This window comes from Leptonychotes weddellii, chromosome 9, assembly GCF_054177405.1.
Source record: "Leptonychotes weddellii isolate Sample4059 chromosome 9, ASM5417740v2, whole genome shotgun sequence".
Taxonomy (NCBI): Eukaryota; Metazoa; Chordata; class Mammalia; order Carnivora; family Phocidae; genus Leptonychotes; species Leptonychotes weddellii.
The window spans coordinates 71,913,205-71,930,709 of NC_138377.1; the positions used below are offsets into that span (position 1 = coordinate 71,913,205).

Consider the following 17,505-nt stretch of genomic DNA (forward strand, 5'->3'; position numbering starts at 1 on the left):
TGCCGAGCAGGGAGCCCGATGTAGGACTCGATCCCGGGACTCCAGGATCATGACCTGAGCCGAAGGCAGTCGCTCAACTGACTGAGCCACCCAGGTGCCCCGGGTATTTAGATTCTTTTCTATTTTTAATTTGTTCAAATTTTTGATTACTTTTACTTAGACAAAGATTATAAATATTTAAAAGTGAATATTCGGTGTATATTGCCATATTTTGCTTCAGATATATTATACCAGTTCACAGTCTTACCACCATCTCTTCCATCTTTGAGTTTGGCTGTCTTTAAAACATACTGATATAATAAGCCTCTTCATATTTTTCTTGGATGTTTGCAACATGTATAAGGGCCAAAGTCCTTACCATGTGAAAAGCTTTTATAAATCAAGAAGAAGAAAATAAAAACTCACTGGAAAAGTGTGTGAATTACAAAAGAAATGAACTGGCACTCGACAGAAAAATTTTTTAAAAAATGGCTTCTAAACATGAAAAGATGCACAGTATTCCTCAGATTTAAAGAGTTATAAAAAAATAAAATGACAGGATACCATTTTTCATTTAACAGGCGAGTAAATACCAAAAAAAAAAAAAAAAGAGGTCATTGTATTGGGGGAGAATAAGCAGTCTCATATACAGTAGGCATGAAAATATGGGAGAATAACTGTACAGCCTTTTAGAAGGGCGAATTCTTAGTATCACAGTTAAAATTCCCCTACCTTTTGACTTGGAAATTCCAAGACTAGGAATACATACCTATTTCCCTAAGTATATAAAGATATATAAAAAGGATGTTTATTATGGCTTTATTCATAGTAGTTAAATAGAAATGGTATATCCTTGCAGTGATACCATTATACAGCCATTAGAATGAAAATAGATCAGATGTGCTTATATGGAATGATTTCTGATGTATTGGTAAATTAAAAAATATACAGAACATCTGCAGTATGCTCTTGTTTGTATAAAAGAAAAGTGTGTAGATGGTGGATATGCATTCTCAGTATATATATGCATATGCCTAAAAAGATACCCAAGAAATTAATATTGATTGCCTCTGGTGAGGGGGAATCTTAAGATGTGTGGTGGGAAGACTTTTCACTGTATTGTTTGCCGTCTGCATGGATTAGCACTTTAAGTATTAGACTGAACTCTTGCTTGTAGTATTACATAGAACACGTTTCCTAGAACAAAGGCAGACAGCTTAGGTTCTGTCCAAAATACAAATTTTTGAAGAGATGGTGATCTGTTTGAATGAAGTTTTGAAATCAGAAGGACCTTGGCATAGTCCTCTTAAGCACAGTTTGATACATATCGGTCTTAACTTTTTGTGAACTCTTTTGACTGTCACCTGTGGACTTTGTGGAAAAGTCTTTAAGTCAGTGCCTGCCCATGAGAATCACCTTGGGTCTAATACCGTGCAGATGCTTAACTCCTACTTCAGATCTGCTGGTTCAGAATCTTTGAGGGCGGGACCCTGGCACGTGTACAGGCATACCTCAGAGATCCTGTGGGTTGATTTCCAGACCACTGCAATAGGGTGAATATCAAGTGAAGCAAGTGAAGCAAGTCAAACGAATTTTTTAGTTTTCCAGTGCATATAAAAGTTATATTTACAATATACTGTAGTTTACTAAGTGTGCAGTAATAGCATTATGTTTAAAAAAACAACGTACATAGCTTAATTTAAAAATGCCTTATTGCTAAAAAAGATACTAGCTATCATTGAGCTTTTAGTAAGTTGTAATCTTTGGCTGGGAGAGGGTCCTGCCTCTGTGCTAATGGCCGCTGACTGATCAGGGTGGTGGTGGTTGCTGAGGGTTGGGTGCCTGTGGCAGTTGCTTAAAATAAGGCAGCAGTGAAGTTTGCCACATCAGTCGACTCTTTTATAAATGATTTCTCTGTAGCATGTGACGCTATTTGATGGCATTTTACCCACAGTAGAACTTTCAAAACTGGGGTTTATACTCTCAAACCCTACTGCTGCTTTATCAACCAAGTTTATGGAATATTATAAATCCTTTGTTGTAGTTTCAACAATCTTCACAATATTTCACCATGAGTAGGTTCCATCTCAAGAAATCATCTTCTTATCCATAAGAAGCAACTCTGCATATGTTAAGTTTTGTCATGAGATGGTAGCAATTCAGTCACATCTTCAGCTTTACTTCTAGTTCTCTTGCTCTTCCCACCACATCTGCAGTTATTTCCTCCACTGAAGTCTTGGACCCCTCAAAGGCATCCATGAGGGTCGGAGTCAGCTTCTTCCGAATTCCTGTTGGTATTTTGATCTCTACCCATGAATCATGGATGTTCTTAATGGCATCTAGAATGGTGAATTCGCTTCAGAAGGTTTTCAATTGACTTTGCCCAGATCCGCCAGGGGAGTCATTATCTATGGCAGCAATAGCCTTAGGGATTATATTTCTCAAATAATAAGACTTGAAAGTCGAAATTACTCCTTGATCCATGGGCTGCAGAATGGATATTGGGTTAGCAGGCACGAAAACAATATTAATCTCATTGTACATTTCCGTGAGAGCCCTTGGGTGCATTGTCCATGAGCAGTCCTATTTTGAAAGGAATCTTTTTTTCTGAGTAGTGGGTCTCAGTAGTGGGTTTAAAATAGTCAATAAACCATGCTGTAAACAGATGTACTGTCACCCAGGCTTTGTTGTTCCATTTATAGAGCACATGCAGAGGAGGTGTAGTGTAGCAAAGTTCTTGAGTGCTCGAGGAATTTTTACAAGGGTAAATGAGCATTGGCTTCAACTTAGAGTCCCCAACTGCATTAGCCCCTAAAAAAAAGGGCCGGCCTGCCCTTTGAAGCTTTGAAGCTAGGCATTGCTTTGTCTCTGACGGTGAGAGGTCCTAGATGGCATTTTCTTCCATTAGTAGGCTGTTTCATCTGCATTGAAAATCTGCGGTTCAGTATAGCCACCTTCATTACTTATCTTAGCTGGCTCTTCTGGGTAACTTGCTGCAACTTCTATATCACACTTGTTGCTTCACCTTGTACTTTTATGCTGTGGAGACAGCTTCTTTCCTTACTTAAACCTCATGAACCTCTGCTAGCTTCAAACTTTTCTTCTGTCTCTCTCTCTCTCTCTGTCACTCTCTGTCTCTCTAAATAAATAAACAAAATCTTCTAAAAAAAAAAAAAAGATTCCTCACCTTTGTCACCCTTCATAGAATTGAAGAGCGTTAGTTAGGGCCTTGCTCTGGATTAGATTGGTTTAAGGAATGTTGTGGCTGGTTTGATCTTCTGCTCAGACCACTCAGACTTTCTCCATATGAGCAGTAAGGCTGTTTCAGTTTCTTATTTGTGTGTTCACTGGAATAGCATTTTTTTTTTTAATTTTTTTTTTTTTTTTAAGATTTTATTTATTTATTTGAGACAGAATGAGAGACAGAGAGCATGAGGGGAGGAGGGTCAGAGGGAGAAGCAGACTCCCTGCCGAGCAGGGAGCCCGATGCGGGACTCGATCCCGGGACTCCAGGATCATGACCTGAGCTGAAGGCGGTCGCTTAACCAACTGAGCCACCCAGGCGCCCTGGAATAGCATTTTTAATCCCCTTCAAGAATTACCAAAATGGGACACAGAGACAGGAAGTGAGCAAATGTTGGGAAAATGGCACTGATAGACTTGCTCGACACAGGCTTGCCACAGACCTTCCAATTTGTAAAAAATGCAATTGTCTGTGAAGTGTAGTAAAATGAAGTGTAATAAAACAAGGTATGTCTGTACTTTTAAAGTTTTCTCAGATAGTTCTCAGCTGAAGTTGAAACTACTATGTTGTGGAGTGTTTGTAGTGTGTGTGCATAAGTTTAAACAACAACAAAAAAATCCAGTATTTTAACTACTGTAGTGAAAGTTAATTTAAAACAAAACTGTAACCATATAAGAGTTTTGGGTAATTTTCTTATATATGGCTGTTGAAAGGATTAAATGAAATGATGGTAGAGGGACTTGTGAACGGCCTGAGGTGGTCTATCCTGAAGGCCAATGGCTATTCATATTGCTCTGTCAGCTTATAGATCAGTTAAAGCTGTACATTCTCCCCTGAGTTGAGCACTCTATGCATATGAGGGGGAATATTTTCAGTTTTACACATTCTACATTCTTAAATTATTGACTTACTGGTGGGTCTCTCCTACCGGACTTTAAATTCTGCAGTAGGCATGATCTCTTTAAAAAAGTTTCCTCCTGCCCTCTTTATTATTTGTTTTGTGATAAGAACACTTAACATAATGATCTACGCCTTAGCAAATATTTTTAAAAGATTTTATTTTCAGAGAGAGAGAAAGCGAACGCAGGAAGAGGGACAGAGGGAGAGGAAGAGGGGGAGAAGCAGACTCCCCATTAAGTGGGGGAGCCTGACTCGGGCCTTGGCCTCAAGACCCTGAGATCACTGACCAAAATGTATCAAACTTTGCTTATGAGTACTATGCCAAGGTCCCTCTGATTTTAAAACCTTATTAAAACAGATCACCAGTTTTGTAAAAATTTATGTTTGATAACTTCCAGTTTTCCCCCTCCCCTATCCCCTGGCAACCACCATTCTCCTCTGCTTTATGAGCTGGACTGTGTTAGGTTCCTCATAAAAGTGATATCACATAGTATTTGTCCTTCTGTGTTTGGCTTACTTTACTTTGCATAGTGTCCTCCAGGTTCATCCATGTGGTCACAAGTGGCTGGATTTCCTTTTTTTTTTTAAGGCTGAATTATATTACATTGTGTGTATATACCACATTTTCTTTATTCATCTATTGAAGGGCACTTAGGTTTTTTCCCTCTCTTGGCTATTGTGAACAGTACTGCAGAGGACATGGCAGTGTAAATCTCTTTGAGATCCTGATTTCAATTCCTTTGGATATATACCTGGAAGTGGGATTTTTAAGTAGTTCTTGTATATTTTAACATTATGTTTTTCCCTTTTTTTATTATAGTATTTTTAAGTACAGAGCTTCAAGCTTTACAGATACTGCAGAACAAGAAACGTAAAAATTCTCAATTAGATAAAAACAGTGAAATTTATCAGGAAGTTCAGGCTATCTGTGATACTCTTGGTGTACCCAAGTCAGCAACTTCTGACATTCCGCTTATGCTAAACCAAGTGGAATCAAAGGTATTGTATTTGTTTTATTTTTCATTTCCCAAAAACGGAATTAAATGCTAACGTGTAAATGTATTAAAAATGAAAATATTTCTTTTAAGATACATTCCATTTCAGGAGAAGTGTATCTTCTGTAAACCAAATTCTGGATTTTGAATTAATATCCATGTGACTTAATTTGCCTATAGCTAATATTCAGGAATCAGATCTTAATGAGTGAGGGCCCTTAGGCCTTTTGAGAGTTTTCTGTGATAGAAATCACTTTGCAAGTTGAAGGATCCCTTTCCTAAATAAAGTTGTATCGTAGTATAATGAAAGAAGTAGAGTAATCCTCCAAAGTCGAAGGCAAACTACATTAAAAAAATATTGTTAATAGAATTGTAATGTGGTTGTCTTTAGCAGTGAGCAAGCACAGTTTCTGGTGGATAGGTGTTCAGTAAGTGTTGTTGTATAGAAAATGAATGAATGAGTTCCCTGATATAGTTAAAAACAACCACAAACTCTATACCTTAAACTTTTTGAAATTTTTCTCTTCAGTTACTAAACACCCTTCTTCCCCGTTGAGCCACATATTAGAGAGAATGCTACTCTTGCACACCAAATTCCAACCTAGTTTCTAGGAGTCCTCTAGGGGAATAATACAGGATTTATTTTAAAGGAAAAGAACATTCACACTCTCAAGATAGGTACTAAAACTCCATTTTTAGATATACTGTGTTATACTAAATCCTTGAATAAAATACTTTTGCTTTGATAATTTATGAACTGAAAAATACATTTGTCTTCATTGAACATAAGAGAATTTTGGTATCATTAAGATGAAAACACAATTTTAAAAACATTTTCTTTTTTGTGAAACCTTTAGACCGAAGAATAACGCTGTGAATTGCTCAAAAACATTGTTCTGGAATTAACAAGTTAATCTTCAGTGCTTATTTTCTCTTTTTGTTTGGATTAAGAATGATCTGGAATTGGCTAAAATGTCTGGGATAATTTCAAATTGAGACAGATTTCTAGGCTCTTTCTAATCTTCCGGTGCTTCTACATGTTGATTCCAAAGAGGCTTTTCCCTTTTATGGGTCTCAGTATTAAAAATATCCCCAAACCTCGTGTTTCCCTACTTGAAGTAGGCCATAATGCCGTGTTCAAATGCTGGCAGGTTAATTATAAGATAGTTGTTACTTGGCCATTGTGGCCAAATATTTACTTAAAAAGATTTTTTTCCCCATTCAGTACCTATCAAAAGCAAAAATTTCCTTATTGTACATGTGATGTGTCCAGAATACACTTTGTCACCATTGGGGAAGAAAATTATTTTCTAACTTGAAGCTGTTCAAATGTGAATCTAATGTAATTATAGTAATATTAATGACAAACATACAGCACTTACTGTTCTTTTTTTTTTTAAGATTTTATTTATTTGACAGAGAGAGAGACAGCGAGAGCAGGAACACAAGCAGGGGGAATGGGAGAGGGAGAATCAGGCTTACCGCGGAGCAGGGAGCCCAACGTGGGGCTCGATCCCAGGACCCTGGGATCATGACCTGAGCCGAAGGCAGACACGTAACGACTGAGCCACCCAGGCGCCCCCAGCATGTACTGTTCTAAATGTTTATATATAATAACTCATTTAGTTCTCACATTACATATAATGAGGTAGTTACTACTATTCTCTACAATAGCCATATGAGGAAAGATTTAATAAATGGGACAGGCACGTTTCTGAGTAGTAGTGGTAGACCTGAGGTTTGAACACAGGCAACCTCCAGAGTCTGTGCTCTTAACTCCCTCTCTATTTGTGCTTAATTCTCAAACTTAACTGTAGTCCAGTGTTGAAATCCTGGGAATGGAGCTGAATATGATTATGTGTAAGGAACTATAAGTATGCATTCAGAATCCTACTTGAGTGAGCAGTTACAAATAGTAATATATGAAATGATCAAAGTAGGAGGTATTTACAATAGGTGGGAAATCTACAGAAGTTGACTATCTTAAAATAATTCTTTGCAATATGTAAGAATTGGATCATTATACAGGCATATTTGCTGTGAAGCTAATAAAGCTTAAGCTTTGGGGCCCCTCATTTGTACAAGTTCTTTCTAAGCTAATTTTTTAAAAATAGCTTTCTGAAGATACAGTTTACATATCAAATTCACTCATTTAAAGTAGATAAATTTTAGTATTTTAAGCTATGTGTAGTGTATTTAGAGGTACAACCATCATCCAAATAGAATTTTAGAACATTTCCATCACCCTCAAAAAAAACCTTATGCCCATTTACAGTCACTTGCCATCACCACCACATTTCTGAGCTAATTTTGTGTTCACAATTTTTAATTCTTTTTCTTAAAGAGTGCCCCTAACATTAAATAAGCTTTGTATGCCTCAAAATCTCTTGATTATTTTCCCTAGTTATCTTATAACTAAGAAACTATAGATAGGCCATTTGGTTTTGAAATTGTTTCGTTGGATAATGAAAGTTACTTCAGATAGGAGGGTGAGCCCAACCTAAGCTATCATTTTTCAGTCATTTCCTTCAGGATAAGTTACAGTTATTGGAATGGCTGAAATTGCTAAAGCAAAAACAAATGACTAATATTATGTTCACTAAAATAAAAGTGTTGCTTTGCAGAAGTAACGAAACGTGTATGTGGTGACTATAATTTAGAGGGCTTGCTCTCCTAGGTTGTCTTGCTGAACCATGAAACCAGAATGCCTAATTAGAGTTGTACTGTGCACAAGAGTGTGCATAAGATTGTGCCATTTCAAGGAGAAATTCCCGAAATTATTTCACATAAGACCATACAGATTCTCATAGTATAACCTTTTAGAAGCTACTCTTGTAGTCGTCTGTGTATATTATTTCTTATTCTGGAAAAGAAGGAAAAGAAGGTAGTTTGAATTAATATGACTAATGCTTCTTTGAAAAAGATACTCTGCTTTGTGGTGATAGTCTTTCTTGGTATGTGAAGGTGAATTTCAGTTATTTCACTTTAACATTTCATTTATTTTTTGGCATTCAAACATTTTAAGATGGAATAAGATTATTTTAAATTAGGGATATACATTTTCACAATCTTCTATATTTACTTTTAGGTGAAAGATATTCTCTCGAAAGTCCAGAAAAATCATGTGGGAAAACCACTGCTGAAAATTGACTTAAATCTGGAACAGGCGGTAAATTCCCTCCCTTTATTAGATTAGTGAATATGGCTTAATTTTATTAGTGGACACCTAATTTTACAATGGGTAGCGTGTGTTTTATTATTTTGGAGAATTAAAATGGATTGATACCCTAGAGTAATAGGTCCTAACATTTCTTCAGATTATTAATTAGTTTTAACAATACCTGGCCAAGAGTATGTATAGCACTCAATATGTTAGCATAGTTGTGATTTGAAAAGGAGAGTAGCTCAGTGTCAGCAAGGTGGAAATTTGGGGTATTTTCTTTCCTTACTGGTCCAGACCACTTAGCAAGTAGTAGATGTTTTACTTAACATGCTTCATTGAAGATGAGGTAAACTCTCCCAATGTAAGAGTTTAATTCATATGTTTACTGTCTTCTGAATATCATAAATGTTCTATCAGATACTCTTTATTATTTAAAAAATTTTCCCATAAAGTCTTGTGGGATCAGAAAGTGGTCATCAAATACAGTATCTTTTTAATCAGTAGGAAGTATTGACTACAATTTTCAAATTTCTTTTCTGGGCTATGTCAGGAAGAGTAAAGTTTATGATTTTTGTTTCTGAATTCTTTAGGAACAACTGGAAAGAATCAATGATGCTCTTTCTTGTGAATATGAGTGCCGCCGGCGGATGCTAATGAAACGGTTAGATGTGACCGTGCAGTCCTTTGGTTGGTCTGATAGAGCAAAGGTAAGACTGTTTTCCCATTTGTGTCCTGTAGGTGGTACTCTGTGACAGCTCTTCAGGCTCTCTTGTTTGTTCTTGTATAACTGTGCCACATTGCACTTACATTCCATCTGAAGCATGTGCCCAGGCCAACTACTGGTCTTATATAATGATCCTAGTCTTGTAAATTCCGTCTGCAGATATCTTAATTTCTCTCCAAATCTGTCACATTTATTTTAAACTCCTAAATGTTGTGATTTATGCAATAATATGCATAAAGAAAAGGATATCATATGAGGCAGTGAGATAGATATAATGAGCAACTGGTCAAGAAAGCAGAATATTGGAGTAAGTACAGGTAGTACTGAACCAGAACAAGTCTTCTTAAAAGTGTCCTAAGGCTGTGGACTGTGTTCTAGTAGAAGAGGACGTTGGAGGGCAGGAAGGCATTCCGAAACAATGAGTCTCTTCACACAGTCCTAGAGAGTTGTCTCCCATCATTCCCATTTTATGCTTTTAATCTGTACCAGGCTTTATCTGGGTACCCTGCTCCACTCTGCATCATAGTCTAGACACTCTCCAGACAGTAAGCTGGGACAATTACAGGGCTCACCACATTTGCTTCTTCCGTTTCAGGGATTGCTCTTTTGTGCTCTTTGGTGTCCAGTGTCTGAAAATCATTGGTTCATATGGGTTGTCCACTTTGCTAGTTGTTTCAGGTAGGAGGGTAAATCTGGTGCCTCTTACTCTCAGGTATCATCACAACAACATCATCATCATCATCACATTTTTTATATTGACTTGGCAGTTCTTCTGCCCCATGTTGTATCAGCTAGAGTCACTAATGCAGCTTCATTCAGCTGGTGCTTGGACTAGGCTGGAATATTCAAGATGGTTGTCTCATACATCTGGGTTCTGCTGATTGCTGGGGTGCTTTGGTTGTCTTCTTGGTTCTTATGTGGTCTCTGTCTCCATGTGGTGTCTTGTATTGGTTTCCTATGGCTGCTGTAATAAATTAGTGTACACTTAGTGGCTTAAATAATAAACATTTATTCTCTTACAGTTCTGGAGATCAGAACTCTTAGCAAGGTTAAGTTAGCATTCCTCCCAGATGCTTCAGGGGAGAATCTGTTTCCTTGGTATTTCCTAGCTTCCACATGCCACCTGTGTACCTTGACTCTTGACTTCATCCTCTTATCTTCAGAACCAGTAGTGTAAGATCTTCCGTTCTCTCTCTCTGCTTTTATTTTCACATCACCTTTGTCTCTCTAAGTATTCCTATGATTATGCTGGGCCCACCTGGATAATACAGGATAATTTTTCCTTCTGAAGATCCTTGAATTAATCACATCTACATCTGCAAGGTAACATATTCACAGGTTCCAGGGATTGGGATATGGACATCTTCGGGTGTCATCTTCCTAATACTGGATTTTGTTTTTTCTTGGATTGTATTTCTCTATTATGTGCTGCTGCTGCTTTTTTCTTTCTGAATATACTTTTTAAAATCAAGTATTCTAATGAGTTCTCCATTTTCTGTATACTTTCCCTCCCAAAAGATAGTATTCTCCTGTTGCAATCATGAGCTTTTTGCATGGCTATCCTTGGCTATTCCACTATTTCCTGGATCCTGTGGCCACCTTTTTCATTGTTTATTCTCTCATTTTGCTATAGTAAATCCATAAATAACTTCCTAACAAGGGTGCATAGGAGGTGATTTTTCTGAATCCTTGCATTCTGAATGTATGTTTATTCTGCCACATTTGATTGTGTGAGTAAATATAAAAATTTAGGTTGAAAATATTTTCCCCTAAGGAAAAAAAAAAAAGAATACTGAAGGTATTGTTTTCTAGCATTTGGTGCTGCTGGTGAGAAACCTGATATTCTGTGTCCTTTTAGATGACTTTTTATTTTTCTTTGGAAGCTTTTGGGCTCTTTTCTCTAGCCTTGGAGTTCTGAAATTTCATAGTAAGTGTTGGTATGGGTCTTTTTCCATTTATTGTGCTAAACACTAAGTGGACCTTTGAATCTGCAGACTCTTAGCCTTTATATTTTTCTTTAATTTCTTCCCTTTTGTTTTCTCTTTCTGAAATTCTGTTAGTCAGATTTTGAACATCGTGGGTAGATCAGAACTGCTTAAGTTGCTTTATTTTTTCTCTTTTTCCATCTCTTTTCTTTTTTTGATATACTTTCTTAGAAATGTCCTCAATTTTATTTTGTTCTTGGTATTGAATTTTTGTTTCTGCCATCATTGTTTAATTTCCAGGGAGTCTTTTTGTTTTTTCAGTTTTCCCTTTTTCATATTTTTTTTCTTTTTTTATGGATGTATTATCTTCTTAAGTAAAGATGAAAAATTAAAAAAATTTTTTGTCTTTAATTATCTCTGTTTCCTCCAGGGTAAGTTTTTGTTGGTTTTTCTTAGTTTTTTTCTTGCGGTGGTTTTCTTCAAATGCAGGATGGTTCTTGGTTGTTCATATTTAAGAGCAAGACACTGAAAAGCTCTGTGTTTGCTTTTTGGATTTTACATATAAGTGAAATCATACAGTATTTCTCTTTGTGTGGCTTAATTCACTTAGCATTATGCCCTCAAGATCCATCCAGGTTGTTACAAATGGCAAGACTTCATTCTTTTTTTTTTTTTTTAAATTTTATTTATTTGAGAGAGAGAGAATGAGAGAGAGAGCATATGAGAGGGGGGAGGGTCAGAGGGAGAAGCAGACTCCCCGCCGAGCAGGGAGCCCGACGCGGGACTCGATCCCGGGACTCCAGGATCATGACCTGAGCCGAAGGCAGTCGCTTAACCAACTGAGCCACCCAGGCGCCCAAGACTTCATTCTTTTTTATAGCTGAATAATATTCCATTACTTATGTATATGTGTATGTATACACACAGACAACCTCCCCACATCTTTTTTATCCATTCTCTGTCAGTGTCCACTGAGATGTTAGATTACTTCCATATCTTGGCTATTGTAAATGATGCTACATTGAACATAGGGATGCATATATCTTTTCAAATTAGTGTTTTTCTTTTCTTTGGGTAAATACCCAGAAGTGGTATTGCTGGATTGTATGGTAGTCCTATTTTTAATTTTTTAAGGATCCTGCATACTGTTTTCCACAGTGCCTGCACCATTTATGTTATGTTTCGACCAACAGTGCATGAGGGTTCCCTTTTCTCCATATCCTTGCCAACGCTTGTTGTTTCTTGTGTTTTTGATAATAGCCATTCTGACAGGTATGAGGTGTTATCTCACTGTGGTTTTGATTTGTATTTTCCTGATGAGTGACGTTGAACATCTTTTCATGTGTCTGTTGGCTGTATGTCTTTGGAAAAATGTCTTTCAGGTCCTCTGACCATTTTTTAATCTAATTTTTTTGGATACTGAGTTGTATGAGTTCTTTATATCTTTTGTATCTTTATATCTAACATCTTTTGGATGTTAAACCTTTATCAGTAACATCATTTGCAAATAACTTCTCACATTCAGTAGGTTGCTGTTTAGTTTTGTTGGTTTTCCTAGCTGTGCAAAAGCTTTCTTGTTTGATGTTGTCTCATTTGTTTATTTATTTATTTTTTTGCTTTTGCTTTCCTTGCCTGAGGAGACAGATCCAAAAAAAATACTGCTAACACTGATGCCAAATAGCTTACTAACTGTTTTCTTCTAGGAATTTTATCGTTTCAGTTCTTATTTTAAGTCTTTAATCCATTTTGAGTTTATTTTTGGGCATGATGTAAGAAGATAGTCCAGGTTCATTCTTGTGCATATAGCTGTCCAGTTTTCCCAGCACCATTTATTGAAAAGACCATCCTTTCCCCATTGTATATTCTTGCCTCCTTTGTTGTATGTTAATTGACCATACAAGCATGGGTTTATTTCTGGGCTCTCTGTTGTGTTAAGGTGATCTATGTGTCTCGTTTTTGTGCTTGTCCCTTACTGTTTTGATTTCTATAGCTTGTGTATAGTTTATAATCAGGGAATGTGATACGTCCAGCTTTGTTCTTTCTCACAATTGCTTTTGCTGTTTGGTATCTTTTCTGGTTGCATATGAATTTTGGTATTATTTTAGTAGTAGTGTTCTGGTTCTGTGAAAAATGCCATTGGTGTTTTTATAGAGATTGCATTGAATCTGTAAATTGCTTTGGGTAGTATGGACATTTTAACAATATTAATTCTTCTAATCCTTGAGCATAGTATATCTTTCCATTTATTTGTGTTGTCTTCAGTTTCTTTCATCACTGTCTTGTAATTTTCATTGTACAGGTCTTTCCCCTCCTTGGTAAATTTATTCCTAAGTTTTGTTTTGTTTTGTTTTGTTTTTATGCAGTTGTAAATGGAATTATTTTCTTAATAGACTCTTTCAGATAGTTTGTTATTAGTATTTAAAAACAAAACAGATTTCTGTATATTAATTTTGTATCCTGCAACTTTACTGAATTCATTTATTGGTTTTAATAGGTTTTTTTGGTAGAGTCCTTAGGGTTTTCTGTATATAATATCATGTCATCTACACGTAATGGCAGTTTTGCTTCTTCTTTTCAGTTTGGATCCCTTCTTTTTTATTCCCTTTGCCTAATACCCGTGGCTAGGACTTCCAGTACTATGTTGAATAACAGTGGCAAGAATTAGGCATCCTTGTTTTGTTCCTGATCTTAGAGGAAAAACTTTCAGCTTTTCACTGTTGAGTGTGATGTTTACAATGGGTTTGTCATATATGGCTTTTATTATGTTGAGGTACGTTACCCACTTTGTTGAGAGTTTTTATTGTTAATGGATGTTGAATTTTTTAGATGTTTTTCTGCATCTATTGAGATGATCAATTGTACGATTTTTATCTTTCATTTCGTTAATGTGGTATATCATGTTTGATTTGCAGATGTTAAACTGTCTTGCATCTGTAGAATAAATCCCACTTGATTATGTATTTTTAATGTATTGTTGAATTCCTTTTGCTAATCATTTGTTGAGGAGTTTTGCGTCTATGTTTATCAGGGATATTGGCCTGTAATTTTTTGTTAGTGTCCTTGTCTGGTTTCAAGGTAATGGTGGCCTTTAAAAATGAGTATGGAAGCATTCCATCCTCTTCAGTTTTATGGAATAATTTGAGAAGAATAGCTATTAATTCTTTAAATGTTTGGTAGAACTTAACTGTGAAACTGTCTGGTCCTGGACTTTTTTTGTTGGGAGTTTCTTGATGACTGATTCAATTTCATTGCTAATACTCAGTGTATTCATATTTTCTATTTCTTCATGGTTCAGTCTTGGAAGATTGCATGTTTCTAGGAATTTATTAGTTTCTTCTAAGTTGTCCAATTTATTGGCATGTAATTGTTCAATAATAGTCTGTTATGGTACTTTATATTTCGGTACTATTGATTATAACTTCTCTTTCATTTCTAATTCTATGTGGGCTCTTTCTTTTTTTCCGGATGAGTCTGGCTAAAGGTTTATCAATTTTGTTTATCTTCAAAGAATCAGTTCATTGTTTCATTAGTCTTTTTATTTATTTATTTTTTAGTCTCTAGTGCATTTATTTCTGTTCTGATCTTTATGATTTCCTTCCTTCTGTTAACTTTGGGCTTTGTTCTTCTTTTTTCTAGTTCCTTTAGGTGTAGAATATTTGAGGTTTCTCTTGTTTTTTGAGGTAAGCCTGTATTGCTATGGACTTCCTTCTTAGAACTGCTTTTTGGTATCCCACAGATTTTGGAATGTTGTGTTTCCATTTTCATCATCTCATAATTTTTTAATTTTCTCTTTCATTTCTTCATTGACTCACTGGTTGTTTAATACATGTTGCTTGGTTTCCACATGTTTGTTTTTTCCAGTTTTCTTCTTGTAATTGATTTCTAGTTTGGTGCTGTGTTGCTGGAAGAGATGCATGGTATTATTTCAGTCTTCTTAAATTTATTGATACTTGTTTTGTGGCCTAACATCTGTTCTGTCCTGGGGAATGTTCCACATACCTTTGAAAAGAATGTGTATTCTGCTGCTTTTGTATGGAATATTCTAAGTATATTTTTTTAAGCCCATTTGGTCTAATGTGTTGTTTAAGGCCAATGTTCCCTTGTTGATTTTTCTGTTTGGATGATTTATCCATAGTTGTAAGTGGTGTGTTAAAGTCCCCCACTATTACTGTATTTGCTCTCAACTTCTCCTTTTATGTCTGTTATATTTGCTTATATATATCTAGGTGCTCCTATGTTGGGTACATAAATATTAACAGATGTTATATCCTCTTGTTGGATTGCCCCCCTTTTTGTTATGTAATACCCCTGTTTATCTTTTGTTATGGTCTTTGTTTTTGTTTTGTTTTTAAGATTTTTTATTTATTTATTTGAGAGGGAGAAGCAGGCTCCTTGCTGAGCAGGGAGCCTGATATGGGGCTTAATCCTAGGACCCTGAGATCATGACCTGAGCTGAAGGCAGATGCTGTGGCTGAGCCACCCAGGCGCCCCTGGTCTTTGTTTTAAAGTCTGTTTTGTCTGATATAAGTATGGGTATCCGGCTTTCTTTCCATTTCCATTTGACTGTAATACCTTTTTTTTATTCCATTTACTTTTCGGTATGTGTGTATCTTTAGATCTGAAGTGAGTCTCTTGTAGGCAGCATATAAATGGGTCTTGTTCTTTTATCTGTTCAGCCATCCTGTGTGTTTTGAGTGGAGAATTTATTTCATTAACATTTAAAGTAAGGACTAGTAAGTGGACACCTTTACCCATGGTCTGGGTACTTTTCCAACCTGTATTTTATCACTGCGTTCTGTGAGCCCTTTAAGGACAAGTTTTCTGTTACCTGTAGCTCTGTGATTTTCCTGGATGTAATCTCTGTTTTCGAAGTCTGACTTTTGGGGAGCTTATCTCTTTTGTGCAGGATATAAGGCTTGGAGTGCCTGGTGTTGAGCTCTAACCCTTCACTCCTCAGGGAGAAATTCCATCTTTTTGAGATTCTTTCCCAACTGTGGATTGCTGTGCCTGGTGTGGTTTTTTTTTTTTTTTTTTTCCTTTGGTGAGAGGAGGTCTCTGCCATTCCTACTCCTCTTGATGCTGCCTCTTAGTTCCTCCTTGTGGAGGCTCTGTTCATTCAGTTTTCAGGACTTTTTCTGAGGAAATTATTCCACATGTAGCTGTGTATTTGTTTTGACCAGGGGAGGAGGTGAGTTTCAGGATCCTTTTATGCCACTATCTGAACCCTCCTCTGAGAAAACATTTTTTTAGCATGGTAATAGAATAGCTATAAGGCAGAGTTGTAGACTGTCATTCATGTATTTGCTTTCAATAAACATTTATTTAGCACCTCATATGTGTCAAGCATTATGATGTACCTGGTTCTGGATGAGCATTTCAGTACCCTATATGATCAGGTATAGAATATTTTTAGAAGATCTCTGTATCCACAATACCTAATCAGCTTCTCAGATGGGGTAAGCCTGTTTGTAGTCTCCATGTGCACCAGGATAAACTCCAGAGATGTGTATGTGTGTCCATGTCACTGGAGTGACTATTGTATGCAAGACACGCAGATACTCTAAGAGCTATGAGTTACCAAAGAAATAGATGACATGATTGGGGGCCTCAAGAAATGGAATAAAGTTAAGATGTATGGGAGATACCAATTTTATTGACCTCTGGAAACGTTAATAGAGCTGGCTTATGTATTGGGTCTCCAGTTTAATCTGATAGAATTTTTTCTTTTAAGATTTTATTTATTTGATAGAGACACAGTGAGAGAGGGAACACAAGCAGAGGGAGTGGGAGAGGGAGAAGCAGGCTCCCCGCTGGGCTCGATCGCAGGACCCTGGGATCATGACCTGAGCCGAACGCAGACGCTTAACCAACTGAGCCACCCAGGCGCCCATGATAGAATTTTTTTTTAAAGATTATTTATTTATTTGAGACAGAGAGCGTGCGCATGAGTGTGGGTGGGGTGGAAGAGCAGAGGGAGAGGGAGAAACAGACTCCCTGCTGAGCCGGGAGCCCAATGCGGGCCTTGATCCCAGGACCCCGAGATCATGACCTGAGCCAAAGTCAGGTGCTTAACTGACTGAGCCACCCAGGTGCCCCTTAACCTGATAGAATTTTAATGGGCAAAAAGGAATTTGAGAATACAAGGAAAATTGTGAAATGTAGTGCATTAAAAGTGTCTTAACATACTAACTTAGGATGTTTCCATTATTGACCTTAAATTTACACAGAAATCCAAAATGAGTTTTGATGTGTTGTTTTCATTGAACATTCGGAGCGGCAATTCATTCCAACACCATTTAAAACACCATGGACATGTTGACTCTTTCCTAGCCTTAAACTTGGGGACTTTGAGAAAATATGCCTTTAGGAAATACCTTGATATTTGTCTTCTCATCTTGATCTTTTTGTCATCATGTTTTAGGTCAAGGAGGTTGTCTTTTTGTTCTTTATTCCTTAGTCTGGATGATTTTGTAAAAATTCTTTTTCTTAGGCTATTTTTAGGTAAGGTTTGTCCTTTCAGTTGATCCTTTTCAATTAATTATATGAATGTATGCAATTGTACCCTGAGTTTTCTT

The 17,505-nt window shown here is 36.6% G+C and overlaps 1 protein-coding gene across 1 annotated transcript in view; it reads left to right on the plus strand.

Annotated features, from left to right (window-relative positions):
• Positions 1-17,505, plus strand: part of FAM98B (family with sequence similarity 98 member B) — a 35,734-nt gene that overhangs the window by 10,687 nt on the left and 7,542 nt on the right. The window contains exons 4-6 of the mRNA XM_081830873.1: positions 4,944-5,122; positions 8,207-8,287; positions 8,872-8,988. Of these exons, the coding sequence (XP_081686999.1) occupies positions 4,944-5,122; positions 8,207-8,287; positions 8,872-8,988 (377 nt within the window). The remainder of the gene's footprint in view (positions 1-4,943; positions 5,123-8,206; positions 8,288-8,871; positions 8,989-17,505) is intronic.